Genomic DNA, 15,404 nt, shown 5'->3' with positions numbered 1-15,404 from the left:
TGGTGATACAAACTATAAGCCAAATCTTTTCTATTTCCCTTAAATTGCAATAATAAGGAGTGCCAATTAATCAAACCCTGTAGAAGGGAAAAGAAAAAAATTGAAGAAGAAGAAGAACCCCAGCCTTCCAATAGGATATGGCAAACTTCTAACCATATTGGAAGCTGCCCACCGTATCGGTGATGAATCCACCATGGGATTTAACAATACAATAACTTAATAGTATACAGTAATTTAATAATCAAAGACAGGAAATCAAAGGGAAGAAAAGAAAAGAAAAAAAACAAGACCTTCAAATTGATTCTATTTTGTTTGTCTTTCTTTTCTTTTCCTTTCAACTCTTTCTAGTCCTCTGGAATTTTGAAGGTGCTAGGGTCTTCATTCTGGATCCAACCATACTTCTCCATGTAAGGATTAGCCAATGACTTCGGTGGGTACCTGTCAATTTCATCTTTCCACACATTTCCATCCCCTAAATCCCTCACCACCTCCCACAAACAGCTGTTGCATTTAAAACCAGCTCCAAAGCTTATCATCAACACCCTGTCTTCTCTCTTCAACCTCTTTTTGGCTTCCATGTATGCTAAAACATACCAGAGGCTACTAGCAGAAGTGTTGCCAAATCGATGCAGAGTCATCCTAGCCGGCTCCAGATCATACTCAGTAAGATCAAGGCTTATCCCAATCCCATCAATCACTGCTTTGCCTCCTGTGTGGATGCAGAAATGGTCCACTCCACTCTTGAAGTTCACTGCAGCTTTGATTGGTCCCTGGGGAGTTCCCTTGGGAGAACCATGGCGGTTCCATTTCTTGACAAGTGACACTACCATGAACCGAAGTAGTTCCCTAATAGGCAGGATCTTAGGGGAAATCACCCTCAAATTGTCCACAAAAGAACGAGTAGCCGCTTTGGGAAGGCTTTTGCCAAGGTGAAATCCCATCCTTCCTTTCTCATCTTCCGTTTGGATACAACAATTGTAGGACTCATCTCTAGCTCCGTGGTGTGTCCTCACCAAGCATTTCAATTTGAACATTGCACGATGCCTTAAGGACTTGTTGTTTGTCAAAAGAATTGCACAGCCACCCGAACGGAACAAGCAATTCGCAAGGATCATGGATCTGTCGTTGCCTGCATACCAATTTGGACTCAAAGACTCCGAGGTTACTAGCAACGCGTACTTGTTCTTGTAGGACTTAAAAACATTGCGAATGATGTCGAGAGAAACCAAACTTGCACTACATCCCATGCCGGTTAAGTTAAAAGCCTTAATGTCTTGCCTCATTTTGTAGTGATTTATGATTCTAGAAGACAGAGAAGGAACCGCAGATAGCATGGAGACGTTGACGACTAGAAGATCAATTTCCTGAGCGGAAATGCCAGACCTGGACAGGAGCTTCCCGATGCTATCATAGAAAAATTCTTCCATTTCCAAGATGCCATCTGACAATGTTGGGCTCTCTTCTCTGCCAGAGAACATGATTCTTGGGGCGTAGGTTTGTTCCCCAATCCCGGAGCTGACAATGGCTTTCAACAGGAACTTGTACTCGTTGAGGCCAAGGTTCTTGTTCCTTTTTATCACCTCCCCACAGAACTCAGTCCCAACCATTCTATCATCAGCTGGCTTGAAACATTGGTAGTCTAAAATGTAACAATCTTGGTCTCTCTTGTTATCAACCCACTTCCAAATTGTGAAGAAGAGATGTAGGATTGGGAGAAGCAGCAAGAAAGAGAGCAGCTCCATGAGAGAAAAAAATTATAAAGGAAGACAGGAAAGGACGTTAAAAGGCAAAGAACGAGATATAGAAACAGAGGGAGATGAAATTTTTGTGCTTTGTGGGAAGCTATACTTGGTTAGATGGGGGGATCAAATGAAAGCCCTTATAAAGGAGAGACCACAATGAGTTGGGCATGTGAATATGCTTAAAACCCATTGCCATCACTCAACTCCCACCAACTGATTTTGTGTGTAATTTCGTATCAATCTTTATTACAAAGTTGAACACTAGCCACCCCTTTTAGCGAGCTCGGCATGTGAGTGAGAGCAAAGGGAAACACCACGACTTTAATCTTCTCATCAAGATCAACAAAACCCAAATTAAGAGCCAAGAGGGGCAAATTGCAATCCTTGCACATGTCATCATATTACCATATATTTTTTTTTATTATTGATTTTAGTTTCGTTTAATTTCGTAATTCCAGTTGGGTCAGCAAAGTGTTCAAAATTCAAACTCCATTGTCATCAAACAGAAAGCCATTATAGTTCACAGTTAGCAGCTTACCCAACAAGGGTTATCCACATTTAAGAAGGACGAAGGTAGTGGCTAGCGATGTAAAGGTAGGGAAGAAAACAAGACCCTGCTGCAATGTCATTCCAACAAGCAAAGCTAATTCCATTAAACGGTGACTAAATAGTCTAACTTGTGTTACGAATTAGGTTTGACCAATTCGAGAAAAATAAGCTCTTTATGCATCAATATAGCTCCTTTCTTAATACACGTTTGGCATGTTAGAGAACTTGCTTAACTTCAACAATTTCATTGCATTGGAGTCGAACCCTTTTCTTTAATAGTAATTGGAACATTTTCCAGCATTGTGTTGATTAATTTCTAAATATGCTGATTCAATTACGAAGTAGTTTCTTGGTGTAAGAATTGAAAGAGTTTGGATTTGACTTTATAGCATCACTTTCAAGGTAGGCAACTCTCTGCCTTTAGATATGTTCTGCATCCAAAGTCAAGCTAGGGCCAGTATCAAGATAAAGTGAAGCATTATCAAGACTAGGCCCTGTGGAAAAACTTTGCGGTTGAGCGAGGTCACTCTCCACTCTCCAGTCTCTCGTACTTATCTTGAAATTAAGAACTTCCACTAGTCAACTCTTGCAATAAGTAAACCCGCACGTTTTGAAAACAAAAACCCAGAAATGGTTTTGCTTTTCCTCGATCTTTTTCCCTTTCCAACTGTGACTTTTAACCTTAGTATCAACGAATGTTTTTACGAAGATGGTCACTGTTAGATAGGTTAAGTACAAAGCCTCTTATTTTGGTCAAGCAGTACTATAAATTTTTTACAGTTTTCAGCAATATTCGGTGGAGAAGAGAAAGAAGAAAGATGGAGATTATGCATACCTCAGATTGCTTTGGGGGGGCATTAAATAGGGAGGACAGTGTAATAGTTAGGTGAAGGAATTAATAGCATATATTATCAGATGCCTCCTAATTCAGTCAACTGGCTACTTCCATCTACAGAGATGTTTATTAGACTTTCAAACTCAATAATGGAGGAAGAAGCCTAGCTCTGTCACTCTACTCTACTTAATTAATTACTATATACTCTATATTATATTAGATAAATTGTTTCATTTGAGATTAACATTAACAAAAGTTACTACGTATTAAAATAACAAGAAGAACAAACAGTTCATCAATTTAATCATTTCTTATTTTTTATTCGATTTTTGCTCTTTATTTTGATAGATGTTATCATGTAAAATTACCTCATATACAAAAACTCAAATACGAGATTTTTAGATTATAATTTTTATACGATTATTAGTATTGAGTGACGAGTTCTCTTTATCGACAACTTAAATATTATCATAGTTCTCAGTCACGTACGAACCATGAAGAGCTAGCTAGCCTAAAGAGTGACCACCCAACAACACAAAAAAGAGAAAAAAAAACTTAAATATTATCATGTGTACATAATTTTCACCTTATATTAAATTTTAAGGACAAGCATCTAACAAAAAATTAAATAACAATAAATGGAGTGATTTTTGTTATATTTATATGTTAAAGATACTTTTAATTTAATCTATATTTATTTTGGCAATCAATCAATTGAATTGACTTTATATTTTTTTTTATCATCACTTTATTACTCTCTCACATGTAAAGATAATACTGAATAATAAACCTATCATTCGACTTTAATATTACATCATAAGCATAATAAACTTATTGCAGAGAAAAAAAACAACAAAAGAAACACAATGTCTAAATTCGAGGCACATGAGCTTTATTTTGGGCCACTATTCCTCTCAGCAGCTGTGCATCTTGGTCTTTACAGGGTATTATTTCTACAGATTGATCAGTATATTGAATTGGGAAAAATTTTAGATTAAACTAACAGATTAACAAGGTTCTAACATGTTCAGAGGCATATACATCTACCTAATTGAAGGGCAATAAAATAAACTTGTTATGCAGAAAAAGGAACTGAAAGACACTAGAGACGATTAGGCAAGAAAACTGCAAGAGACTGCATAGAGACTTTAGAGCAGACAATAATTGTGGAAGAAAGGGCTGATATCGTAATCACATTACGAGTTCATTTTAGATGATTTCGAAGCCTCCCATAACTTTTACTGCCTAATTAATTAATACTAGTAGTGCTACTGTACATTGCTTCCAATAGGGTGATATGCATGGATTATATAACAACTCAGCAAACATTGATTAATTTAAAACTTGGCTTTCGGTCCCAACGAGGGCTCTCAGCCATTTCTGGATATCGATCATGATCCATTAGAAAGCAACCACTACGATACATTAATTAATAAAGGGGTCCCAGCAGATTATAATATCTTTGTAGCTAAACAACCGTCAAATCATGTTAGCCGATTGCTTCTGATCACTGACCCAATTTAATAGCACCCCAATAGTGCTTCGTTGGAGGATTTGGGATCTTCTCTCTCTTTCCTTTCATGTCTAATTATTATAAAAAATATCTTTAAAATATCTTTAAAAAAAATATAAGTCAGTATCATTTGTATGTATTATGAATTTAATTATTTGACAAATTTTTTTATAAATGTAATTTTTCAATACTTTGTTGGCATGATATATATTTCTCAGTAATCCTTCTAGAGGTACCGCATCAATTTTGCAAAGTGATATTATAAGAATTGCATTTCCACCTGTTATTTTGAGATAATTTTTTTTTCAAATTTATTCTAAATTCATCTATTCATCAGTATTCAATTAAAATTTGGATGAAATATATCACGTGTTTTTCACCAAAGTACTACATGATAAGTTTTGTCCACATTTCATCCAAATTCTAGTGGAGTTTTCTTTTTAGAAAAGCATTTATATTTGTATTCATTGTTAACTTGGATTTACAAGGATGCCGATTAAATCTCTAATCTTTTAGATATAGAAATAAAATTGGGTACAACATAACTCATCCTATTTTGATATATCAATACAAAAATCTCCTCTTATCATCGTCAATATGCACTTTCTCACCCTTTTCTTGAGATCACTCTAGGTTCCTTGAATTGGAAAATTCTAATGGAGTACTAAATAATAGATGAATTTAAAACAAATTGAAAGGTCATGGATGAAAAAAAAATTGAGTTTTTTAATTGAATATAGTAAGAGTACTTAAAAGTCCAACACTCTTTTGACAAGACAAGGAACCAAGGGATTGCTGAAGGGCAAAATGGGTGGTGGGATTAAAGGAGAAATCCGCTTGCTGAAAGTTTCAAGCAAAAGGGATTCAAGTCAATTCTTCATCTTGTCGCTTGTATAATGCATCCATTTTCGTGAAGGAAAAGGATTGAAAAGAGATAAGGACATGGCGATGCAAGGCTATCTGTATTTGCCTTAACCTGTGCTTAATTATCAAGATTGTGAAGTTTTTGAGTTGATTTTAGTCCAATAGAAAGGCTAGGAACTGGACGACAACCTGTCTTTGATAGGATGAGATCCGGTGTACCAACTGGCTTAAAGTAGCAAAATGGACTATTCCAGTTGAAAGGTATATAAGGTTACACTGCATTTATAAGCTGAAAATAGCAGCTTGTTTAACTCTCTCACACAGACTTATCCCAAATTCTAATTTGTTCAGTTTTTTTCTTTTAAATACCGAATTAAGCATAAATTCGACCAAATTGGATTGAAAAGGAAGGGCATGTCAACATGAATTCAATAAATGCAAGATATATATATATATATATATATATATATATATAGATGTGTGACTAAGTCTTCCTTTAATTAATGTCCATTTGGTGGTAACATGCTTCATTTGTAAGCTAAGTATTAATGTAACTAAAGTTCACATTTAAGAGAAAGAAAATTGGGAATTACACCAGAAGTTACATGGAGAAATGCTATTGTTCTCGGTGGCAATAAGCATTGTCACATTGCTCGATTGAAGGAGAAAGTACTTTGCATCAGACAATAACAAGTTGCATGATACATCCCACTTGAATGAAGACCTAGAATTTTAAGTCATTTGGGCTACGGCACAGACTACGGTGACATCATATTATTAAAATCCGTTGATTGAATAATATATATATATATATATATATATATATATATATGACAAGAATATTTAATTATGTTATCCAATCAATGGATTATATATACCCCGATACACAAAATTTCATTGAAATGAAATTTTTGTATCCTTAATTGAGCAAATATATACAAGTATGTATATGTATATATTTTTAAAAAAAACATAGATATGTATATATGTATGTATGTATATATATATATATATATATATATATATATATATGTAATTCTCTTGCATGGTTTGGTTGACGTCTGTTCGGTCTGGGGGTCTGCTTTTAGGTGGTGTTGATGCTGGCTCTCTGGCTGTCTACGGCGCTGGTTGTCTTTGCCTTGTGGTTTTTGAAGGTCCCAAGTGTTGGTCCTTTATTATGGTTGTTCTTGTTTTTTAGGTGCTCGTTCTCCTGCCGCTTCTTTTTGGTTGGGGCGCCGGCAATGTTCTTTTGTTTCGAATGTTTTGTTTTGCAGCTGAGACAACTGCCAGATCCTTTTTGTGCAGTTAAGCTTTAATGTATTGCGATTTGTCAAACCGATTTTCATTCCAACGGGAGTTTCAGGCAATTACAACGCGAGAATAGCATTGACATGTCGAATGTATGGTTAATAAAATCAAGACCTAAACTCAAAATACAGAGTTTCTATAAGGAGATACTAACAAAACCGGCCACATTGTTTGAGTTTAATTAATCATATTCTTAATGCCTCAACTAATTTCTCAAGTATTTAAACTTTTTTTTTTTGCTACAACTACTGTTTTAGGTGACCAATTGATCATTAATCAAGGTGATTTTAAAGCATTTTGGATTTTATGTTATACAAACTGTAACATCATTTATGCTTTGAGACCTAAGTATTGATTACATGCCGGATCGAAATTTTTTATCCCTATTAAGTATTCTGTTTGATATTTTTTTTATAATTTTACACTATGTGTTCAAAAATCTTAACTTTTAAATTTTAAATTTTAATATAAAAAGTTTAAAAGATATATAATGTAAAATTATAAAAGAGACATAAATAAATGCAGAAGATTTCTCTTCTTATTTTCTTTGATTCCTCTCCTAATTAACAACTTTAACATTTTAAAATATATCGAGAAAAAATAGAGCGAAACTTCTGGGTTTTCAAAAAAATGATTTTTTTCTCAGCATGTGCTTGCCATTCCTTTATTGGAATAGAAAAGTGCCATCATCAATAATCAAATACATTTATAGCCTTGCTTCATACTTAAGTTGCTTAGAAAGCAATGCTATTGATTTGCCATATATGGAAATATCTTTATCACAACCATAACCAAAGATGAAGCATCGCGTGACTTGCAAAAGCTTACACATGCACAAGTATATATATATATCTGCCTGGTAGTCAACCAAACCTTTTAGGTTTCTGTTGGTTGAGTGCAACTGATGCTGCACATTCATGGCAAAATGCCCGTGATTCGAAGTAGGGTATAGCGCGGCTGTTTAATTAAACATCGGCCATGGCTTGGGTGTTCGCAGCTGTAAATGTATTATTTTTCTAGTATGTCAACCAAACCCTTTCTTCTTTTCCAGGATTCCACACTCGTCTTTTGCCTTCTTCTTCTTTTTTGTTTTCATTTTTATAGGTCTTTTTTAAAATACTTTTCATTTATAGTTGTCAACATTCAATAACTATTGCAGGTGTATTACATATCTTGCTATTTTTGGAACTAATTAATTTCAATTTTCCTGGGTTCTATATGGCTTCAATTAATTCTTCTACAAGAAAAATGTTCTCCATATAAAGTGTACATATATATTTATATATAATATAAGGTGAAAAAAGAATAAATTGAAATTTTTCTTAAAGTTATTCATTAGGGTAAAATATTTGATTTGTTTAAGTTTTGATTATAATTTCATGCGGGTTTATTAATTTTCAAAATAAACACTTTACCTCAAACATTTAAATAACAATAATACCTAAATGTGAAAATTCTAAAATATTTTTCTTTTTTTTAATTTTTTTTCTCAAGCCAATCAACAGCATTCTTTTACATCAATTGGTCACCTCATGACTAGATTTGACAGTGATTAGCTCCTTTAATTTGGCGCCAAATTAATAAAAAATAAAATTATTTTAAAAATATTATAACGTCATCAAATTAATAGAAACATTAACGATTGATTAATTATTAAACTTATGTATTTGGAACGATTTGTTTATTTTCAAATCTAATGGTCCCATAAGGAATTATGGTTAAAACTTAAAAAAATCAAGTATTTTACCCTATTTATTAATATAATGAAAGGGATAACCCCATTACAGAAATGAAACCTATAATTAAAATGCTAAATCAAAGTTAGCGTAATAACCATAAGATTTTCAATATCTGAAACATCAAAACAATGACACAACCACCCCTTAGCAAAGTTGAATACAGCTTAAACCACAAAAATCATCTTCCCTGTTAGAAAATAGCACTACTTACGGCCAAGCACATACCCACATACTATAAATATTGCAAGTACTCGGTTTAGTGATAGCTTAACCGTAGAAGTTGAGAACCTTGCCATCACCATTTACCAACCCATCCTGGAAAATTGAGAAAATCAACCAGTAGCACACATACAAGACTAGTAAATTTCCATCCAAAATAAATTGTGAAAGAGATGAAAGCACCATCCTTAAATCGGAATTGATTTACGTTTATAGAAGCATTATCGGCAACGAGCAATAATATTTTAAGATTGAAGATGAATGCAAAAGATGAGCAACTGTAATATTTATTAATATTTTTTTAAATTGCTCCCATCTTAATTATTTTAAATTTTCAAAATATGTCAATTTTTATTTATCGCGAGACCCACCATGATTCAAAATTATGACAAAATTCACATCACATGTTAAAAAGAATAAATTTTATTATTCATCGTAAAATAAGGAAGAGAAATAGGTTTAAACTGTTCATTAAATATTATATGTACTAGGGGAAAAAAAAATAGATGGAACCCTGCTTACATTAAATGAGTAACATGGGGAGGATCAGTATGAATATATATTTGAGACTTTGAGTGTATTGTAACTAAAGGTCATTAAATACCCATTTATTTATAACTCATGAATAATCTGAACTACTCCTTGTTTGAATTTTTTTTATTTATTACTACTAATTAATAAATGAAAACGAGATGACACTGTTTATTGCCCAGAATTTTGTTGGATTTGAATGGGTCTATAAATTAGCAACAGGCATACATCACAATCCAACTGCCTGCTAGACAGAAGGAAGTGTTATAGACCATGAGCCTGAGACCTGGATGGGTCATATTTCATACAAGATGAGGCCTGGTGAGTCCAGTGGATTGATGAATTTTGTTCAGCATGGACATGCAGGTTGGCCCCGGAATTTTCCTTCTATTGGACCCTGCAGCCTATGGACTTGAATGAAAACCCAAAACCTCCTTTGCTTCGGCTAAATTAAAGCAGCCGTCCACAGATCGGGATAGATTTAGTTGGCACGTATGAAATTTGGAATTGACTTTGGCTCGTCTGTATAAGTCTGTATAAATTTTATTTTTAATTCAAATATTTCAAGATTTTGTAAACATATCTAAGAATTAAAATTACATAAAAGATAAAAATATGATAATATAATATTTTCATAGATTCAAATCGAAAAAATTTTATTTAAGATTTGACCCTAATTAGATTAAGTCTAAGTATCACTAATCCTATATTTATAAGAAATGAGATGAGTGTTGGAGACTTTCCTTCACTTAATACCACTTAAAAAACATATTTTTTTGAATTAAAAACATGAACTCGTAATAAGAAATATCAAAATTTATTCAAACCTTCATTAATGTTAATTTTCATAATAGATATTAGCATTGAGATAAATCCAAATTAAGAAAAAAAAATTTCTTTTATGGATGAAAAAGTTAATACAATAAAAATGTTACACAATTAGATAAAGTTGAATGTCAAAGATAAATACATCTTTTATGTTGGAAGTATAAGTTCATGGCATAGTCACCTTGCTCAAGAATAGATCTATTGGTTCTTGTTTCTTTTTTCCATTCTATCAAAAGAAAAGCTCCTTCTAACCATTTTCAATTCAGCAGGCTTTGTCTCTCGGAGTAGGCTGCCAAATCAACTCACACAAAATTCGGTTGTAGGCAAGCAAACTCTTGTGCATCTTTGCAATTTCTTCGGGTTAGAAAATAATTCTGGGATAAGGTTGAATTAAAATAATCTAAGCAACGTCTTTGCTTTTCCCGCCCGTTGATTAAAGCCACTAATTAAATAATATATTATCAGAATTAGCTTGCAGGTAACTTTCAGAATATATTCCAAAGAGATATGGCCATGCACTCCTTTAAACTTGACATGTCCAAGTTCGTGCCTCCCCTGGACAGCACGTCTCGTGATCAACGCTTCTGTCTTCTAAGCCTCACTTCTTGACTGACTGGTAAGAGTTTTGAGTAGACATCCTGTATTACTTTGTCTTTGATCTTCTTGTAGTAAGAAGTCGTGGTGTGGCAGGTTGATAACTAACTCCAACAATAATTGAGCTATTTATATATATATATATATATATATATATATATATATATATAGTTTGACTGCCGAAGCTTAATCTTCAAGTATAAAGAAGTCCTTGAATCCTAATCCTTTGGGGCGGTCAAACAAAATAAGTTTGATTTTGCCAAAGTCAATGTATGTAAAAGCTTGTTTTCAATGCTATTGAACTCATCTCCATGACCTAGCAATGAGCACATTGCTCGTTCTAGCCTTATATGTTATTCATGAAAACTTATCAATGTAAGAAAGATCAACTTAGTGAAGTTTTCAAATCATATTAATCTAGAACTTAATTTTGAAAAAGGAAGGAAAAAAAAATCAGGCTTTGTCTTTTTTAATATGAAAGGCGCTTCTCTTTGCTTGTATAAAAATGATGACGGATAAATATTTGTTAATTTTTAGGTATTTATATGTGAATTTGATTATAAAATTTAATACTTATATCTTGTTTGAACTCCATTAACAATATTTTATGAAAATCTGAACTCTTTTTATTTAGTTAAAAATTATATGAGTACTCGTTATATAATTTGATCAGACTTTAATTTAATAATAAAAAATAAAATTTAATTAATTTTATGTATTTTTTAATCAAAATTAAATTACAAAACTCAAAGTAAATTTTATGTTTATACTATTTATAAATAAATGATTTATTAATTATAAGTAATGCGTACTTAAAAAATAATATAAATATTAAAAATTCATAGCCTATAATCGATTTAGAATAATAAACACTTTAAAGTTACTACTTGTATCTTTCTCAAACTCTTATTCTATTGAAACATATCAAATAATGTTTTACCTAATATCTTTTATCATCCTTAACTTTCATGCAATTGACTCTCAACTTTCACGTGAATAATATGTAAATTTAAGATAAAAGAAAAGGACCAAAAGTTTAGTGGTTATCAAAATAATTACTAATATTTTACTTTTAAGTCAACAATTAGTATAGTTAAACAATTGTTGCAATGAAGTCATTCATATATTGATGAAAATCACTTTTTTCTGATGAGAATGATTTGCTAAGTATCACATCATTGGCATTTACCTCTTTCCCAACATCTTGTTAATTAGAAGCTTCCTTTTTAACTTAATCCACCCCAACACACCACCAAAAAAACCAAACAAATAGAAATAAAATCAACAGAAATTAATTAATATGATTAATCAAAGAATTTTGTATTAATTGAGTTGAATTAATCTTTTCTTTATACACGTGTCAATCAGATTCACTACACGCCTCTTTCTTCTTATAATTATCCACAAAAAAACAAAACACGAGCCTAAAATCCAATGTGGTCGGCCATTCTTTCCACGCACCGAAAAAAGGTCGGTTTCAACGACTCCGACCACCTCGGCTTGAACTTGACGAAACACTTCCTGAACTTCCACTTCCGAAAAACAAATCCGACCAGTAATTTCCCAAATCATCAGGGGTATATCTGACAAGTGACTCAACCCACATTTTCTTCCTCAGCTGCATTCCGCCGTATTTCTCGAAAAACTCCTTGTAGATCGGGACAATCCGTCTTGCCAACGAGATTTTGATGTCATCTCGGAGTTTCGGGTCGGGTATGACCCAAGAAGTTTGTTTTGTGTATGTTTCTTCAAAGGCTGAATTAAATTTTCTAAAATGATCTATCACTTGATCAACTGGAATCTCAGCCGTTGAATTTTCAGGCAGTGACGCGACCACTTTGCTCCATCCCACCCTCTCGTAATTCGCGGCATACTGTTTCACTTTCAGTTCGTGCCTCGTGACCCAATCGTCACCTAGAAGGAACTTCAGATTCGATTGGCGGACTTTTCCGACGATGTATTGGAGATTATTTGCTAAGAACAAATAAGAAAGCGCCACGTCTTTATACATCGCGGCTTTCCCGTCCAGTTTGCATAGCATGACGAGGATGAGCCAAGCTAAACGGACCGAAATCGGCGATGAAATGCTCTCCTCGTTGTCGGGGCTGCCGAAGTAAGACTCGGGTAAAGGAGATGGAATCGTTAACGGCCAATCTGCAAGGATGTCGGAGAGACTCCCGCTATAGTCGACGAGGAAACTGATGTAATTCATAACGTAGCGTGTAAGAGGGTGTATTCCACCGCCTGCGAGAGTCGATTTGGATGAATCCTTTTGAATCGCCATTTCGAAGTCCGTTAACATCGTTCTAACGGCCTCACCGAGCCTGATTAAGGAGTTAACGGCGGTTGATCGGACGGTTGAGGTTAATTCGAAGCTGAAGATTGATTCAATCTCGGGCCAAAGATCTGAAACAGCCTCGTACAAATCCAAAATACGGAACATTTTCTCGGGAGTTTTCTTGCACTTTGCTACAGTTTCTGGGAATCCAAATAACGCCAAAGCTCCTTCTTTCGAAATCTCAGAAAAACAAGATTCTCTGATCTTATCCGAAACCGAAAACACGTGATCACAGAGGATTCTCTCTCCATAAAACAGGGTCTTAACCGCCATTTTAACAGCGTTTAACCAATTCTTAATCTTAAGCTCCAAGACTTCCCAATCCATCTTTTGAATCTGCTGAAAAGTCAAACTTTCAACTCCCAGATGATAAAGAGCTTCATCGACGATCGATTTCCGAATAATCTTGTAAATTTTGAGGCATTCCCTAGTGTACCCAGCTGATATCATGGCATCGGCAATGGCTTTTAAATCGGTCATTGCGGCTAGGGAAACTCTCTCGACCTCGGGTATCGACTCATCCTCGTCCCTCTCGTTTTCAGACTCATTTTCGAAGTCTGAAAAGCTAGACCTCGAAGTCGAAGGTCTGGCAGAAGAGTGAGTAGAAACGGATTCCGGGTCAAGATAATCCCGGTTCGACTTTAAAATTTGGTAAAACTCCCTCTCGAGCCGTTTCATGGCAGTCTGCATCAGTGTCTGAGCTGGGACAAGTTTCTCGGAACTTGCTTGGTGTGAAGCCAAGTATTGCATGGCTTTTTGCAGACCCTTAACGGAACTCAAGTACAGCTTCGCTTCTTCCCGATTGTCGTCGGAGAAAAGAGAACCGATGTTACAGTGGGATGAATTGCTTTCCGATAAGGAGTCCCATTTAGTGATGACGAATTCGGCAACTTCAATGTTTTCCTCCATTAAAGACTCGGAAAAAGTATGGGGAAGTGGAGAAGCAGGAGGAGTCATCCTAGTAGGAGATGGGGATTTGAAGAAGACGGTCCTCATTCCTTTCCTTGGCATGCAACCAGTTCTTCCAGAGAGCTTTGATGGAAATTTAAACGTCAGACAGAAAGAAGTAGTGATGTCGAAGAAGAGAAGAAATGTGTTGGTATGTTTTTGCAGAGCAGTACTGATGTGGATTATGGGGTGCTGTGGGGGGTATATATAGAGGGAGTAGGCGACAGCTAGGAAGGCGCGGGGAAAGGTCAAAACAAGAAGACTGCGAACAAGGTGAGGAGGGACAGTCCACGCGGTTGAATATCATAACTGTAGCGTTAATTTTTGGGTTGCTTTGCTTTGCTTTTGTACAAATGAAGTTTTGCGTCCAGGAATTGGACTCTGTGAGCCTGAAAATGACCAGTTCCTTTGTCAAATTGCTCGTTTGAGATAGCCAGCTAGCTTTCCTTGCACTTCCATTACTAATTATTGAACTTGCAATGGAAATTAATTTGATTTATTTACATTATTTTTCTTTCTCCTTTCTGGGGCAGAAAAGGTCTAGAAGATTGATTAGATTTTGTTGGTAAAGTGTGAAAGGAAGGTAGATTTTTTGTTTTCACTAATGGAAAGAATATATAATTAAACGATTTAGTATTTTTCATGGATTTTTTTGAGGTCCAATCAATTTCATTTAATTACTATAAATAGAGCCAACCTAGCATTTTTGTTGTAGCCAACCTAGCATTTTTGTGTGTTCTTATTTGTCTAATTCTACAATTTACTGAAATTGATATATATCTTTTGTCCCGAAAATACGAAAGTATTTGGCTTTAATTATACAAAAACATCAACTTCAATCAGATATATATATTCATTCCCATTTATTTTGAATTTTAATATATGAAGATGTAAGGCTCTCGTGTTACTATTAATCAATTGATTAATACTTTTTTTAAAAAAAAATAATAATTTTTTACTGCTGGGCCACCATGTAATATTTTACAAATGAAGGACTGTATTCCTTTTCAGCCACTCCTTTTCTTTTGTCAATTTTTAGGCCACACCAATCTTTAGGATTTATTGATTCCATCGTAAATCAATTTCACTAAAAGAAAATCGCCAATTTTAATCCGGGAGATAAATGAAAGAACAAAGAAAGATTTAAGATTAGAGACTTGATCGGTGTTTTTGTAATTTCATTTTTTATGAAATATGATACTTCGCTTTAAAAAAAAAAAAAGAGAAGACACTCTTTATGAGTTAATTTTTTAATTTTTCACTTAATAAGGCCTCAATTTAACCCTAAAATATTACTTGACGTGATTTAAAATTATGTAATTAATTAACTAATAGTCAGGTAGTCAATAATTAAACAAAAAAAAAAAAAAACGAGTGCTTATCCAGGGAAGGATTT

At 34.1% G+C, this 15,404-nt stretch overlaps 1 protein-coding gene and 1 pseudogene across 1 annotated transcript; both read right to left on the bottom strand.

Moving 5' to 3' along the window:
• On the bottom strand, nucleotides 1–1,954 carry LOC18590770 (3-ketoacyl-CoA synthase 12). Its single transcript, XM_007016485.3, has one exon. The coding sequence runs from the start codon at nucleotides 1,740–1,742 to the stop codon at nucleotides 345–347; it is 1,398 nt and encodes a 465-aa protein (XP_007016547.1). The 5' UTR covers nucleotides 1,743–1,954; the 3' UTR covers nucleotides 1–344.
• Nucleotides 1,955–12,017: 10,063 nt separating this feature from the next.
• On the bottom strand, nucleotides 12,018–14,195 carry LOC18590769 (exocyst complex component EXO70H1 pseudogene; annotated as a pseudogene).
• Between the last annotated feature and the right edge of the window lie 1,209 nt (nucleotides 14,196–15,404).

The sequence above is a fragment of the Theobroma cacao genome, chromosome 9 (genome assembly GCF_053813885.1).
Source record: "Theobroma cacao isolate CCN51 chromosome 9, ASM5381388v1, whole genome shotgun sequence".
NCBI lineage: Eukaryota > Viridiplantae > Streptophyta > Magnoliopsida > Malvales > Malvaceae > Theobroma > Theobroma cacao.
Note: the sequence above shows the minus strand (reverse complement) of the source record. Positions and strands in the feature narration are given on the sequence as shown.

Bases quoted from the DNA above. Each gene is read 5' to 3' on its own strand.
- LOC18590770 (XM_007016485.3), bottom strand. From the start codon at position 1,742: ATGGAGCTGCTCTCTTTCTTGCTGCTTCTCCCAATCCTACATCTCTTC.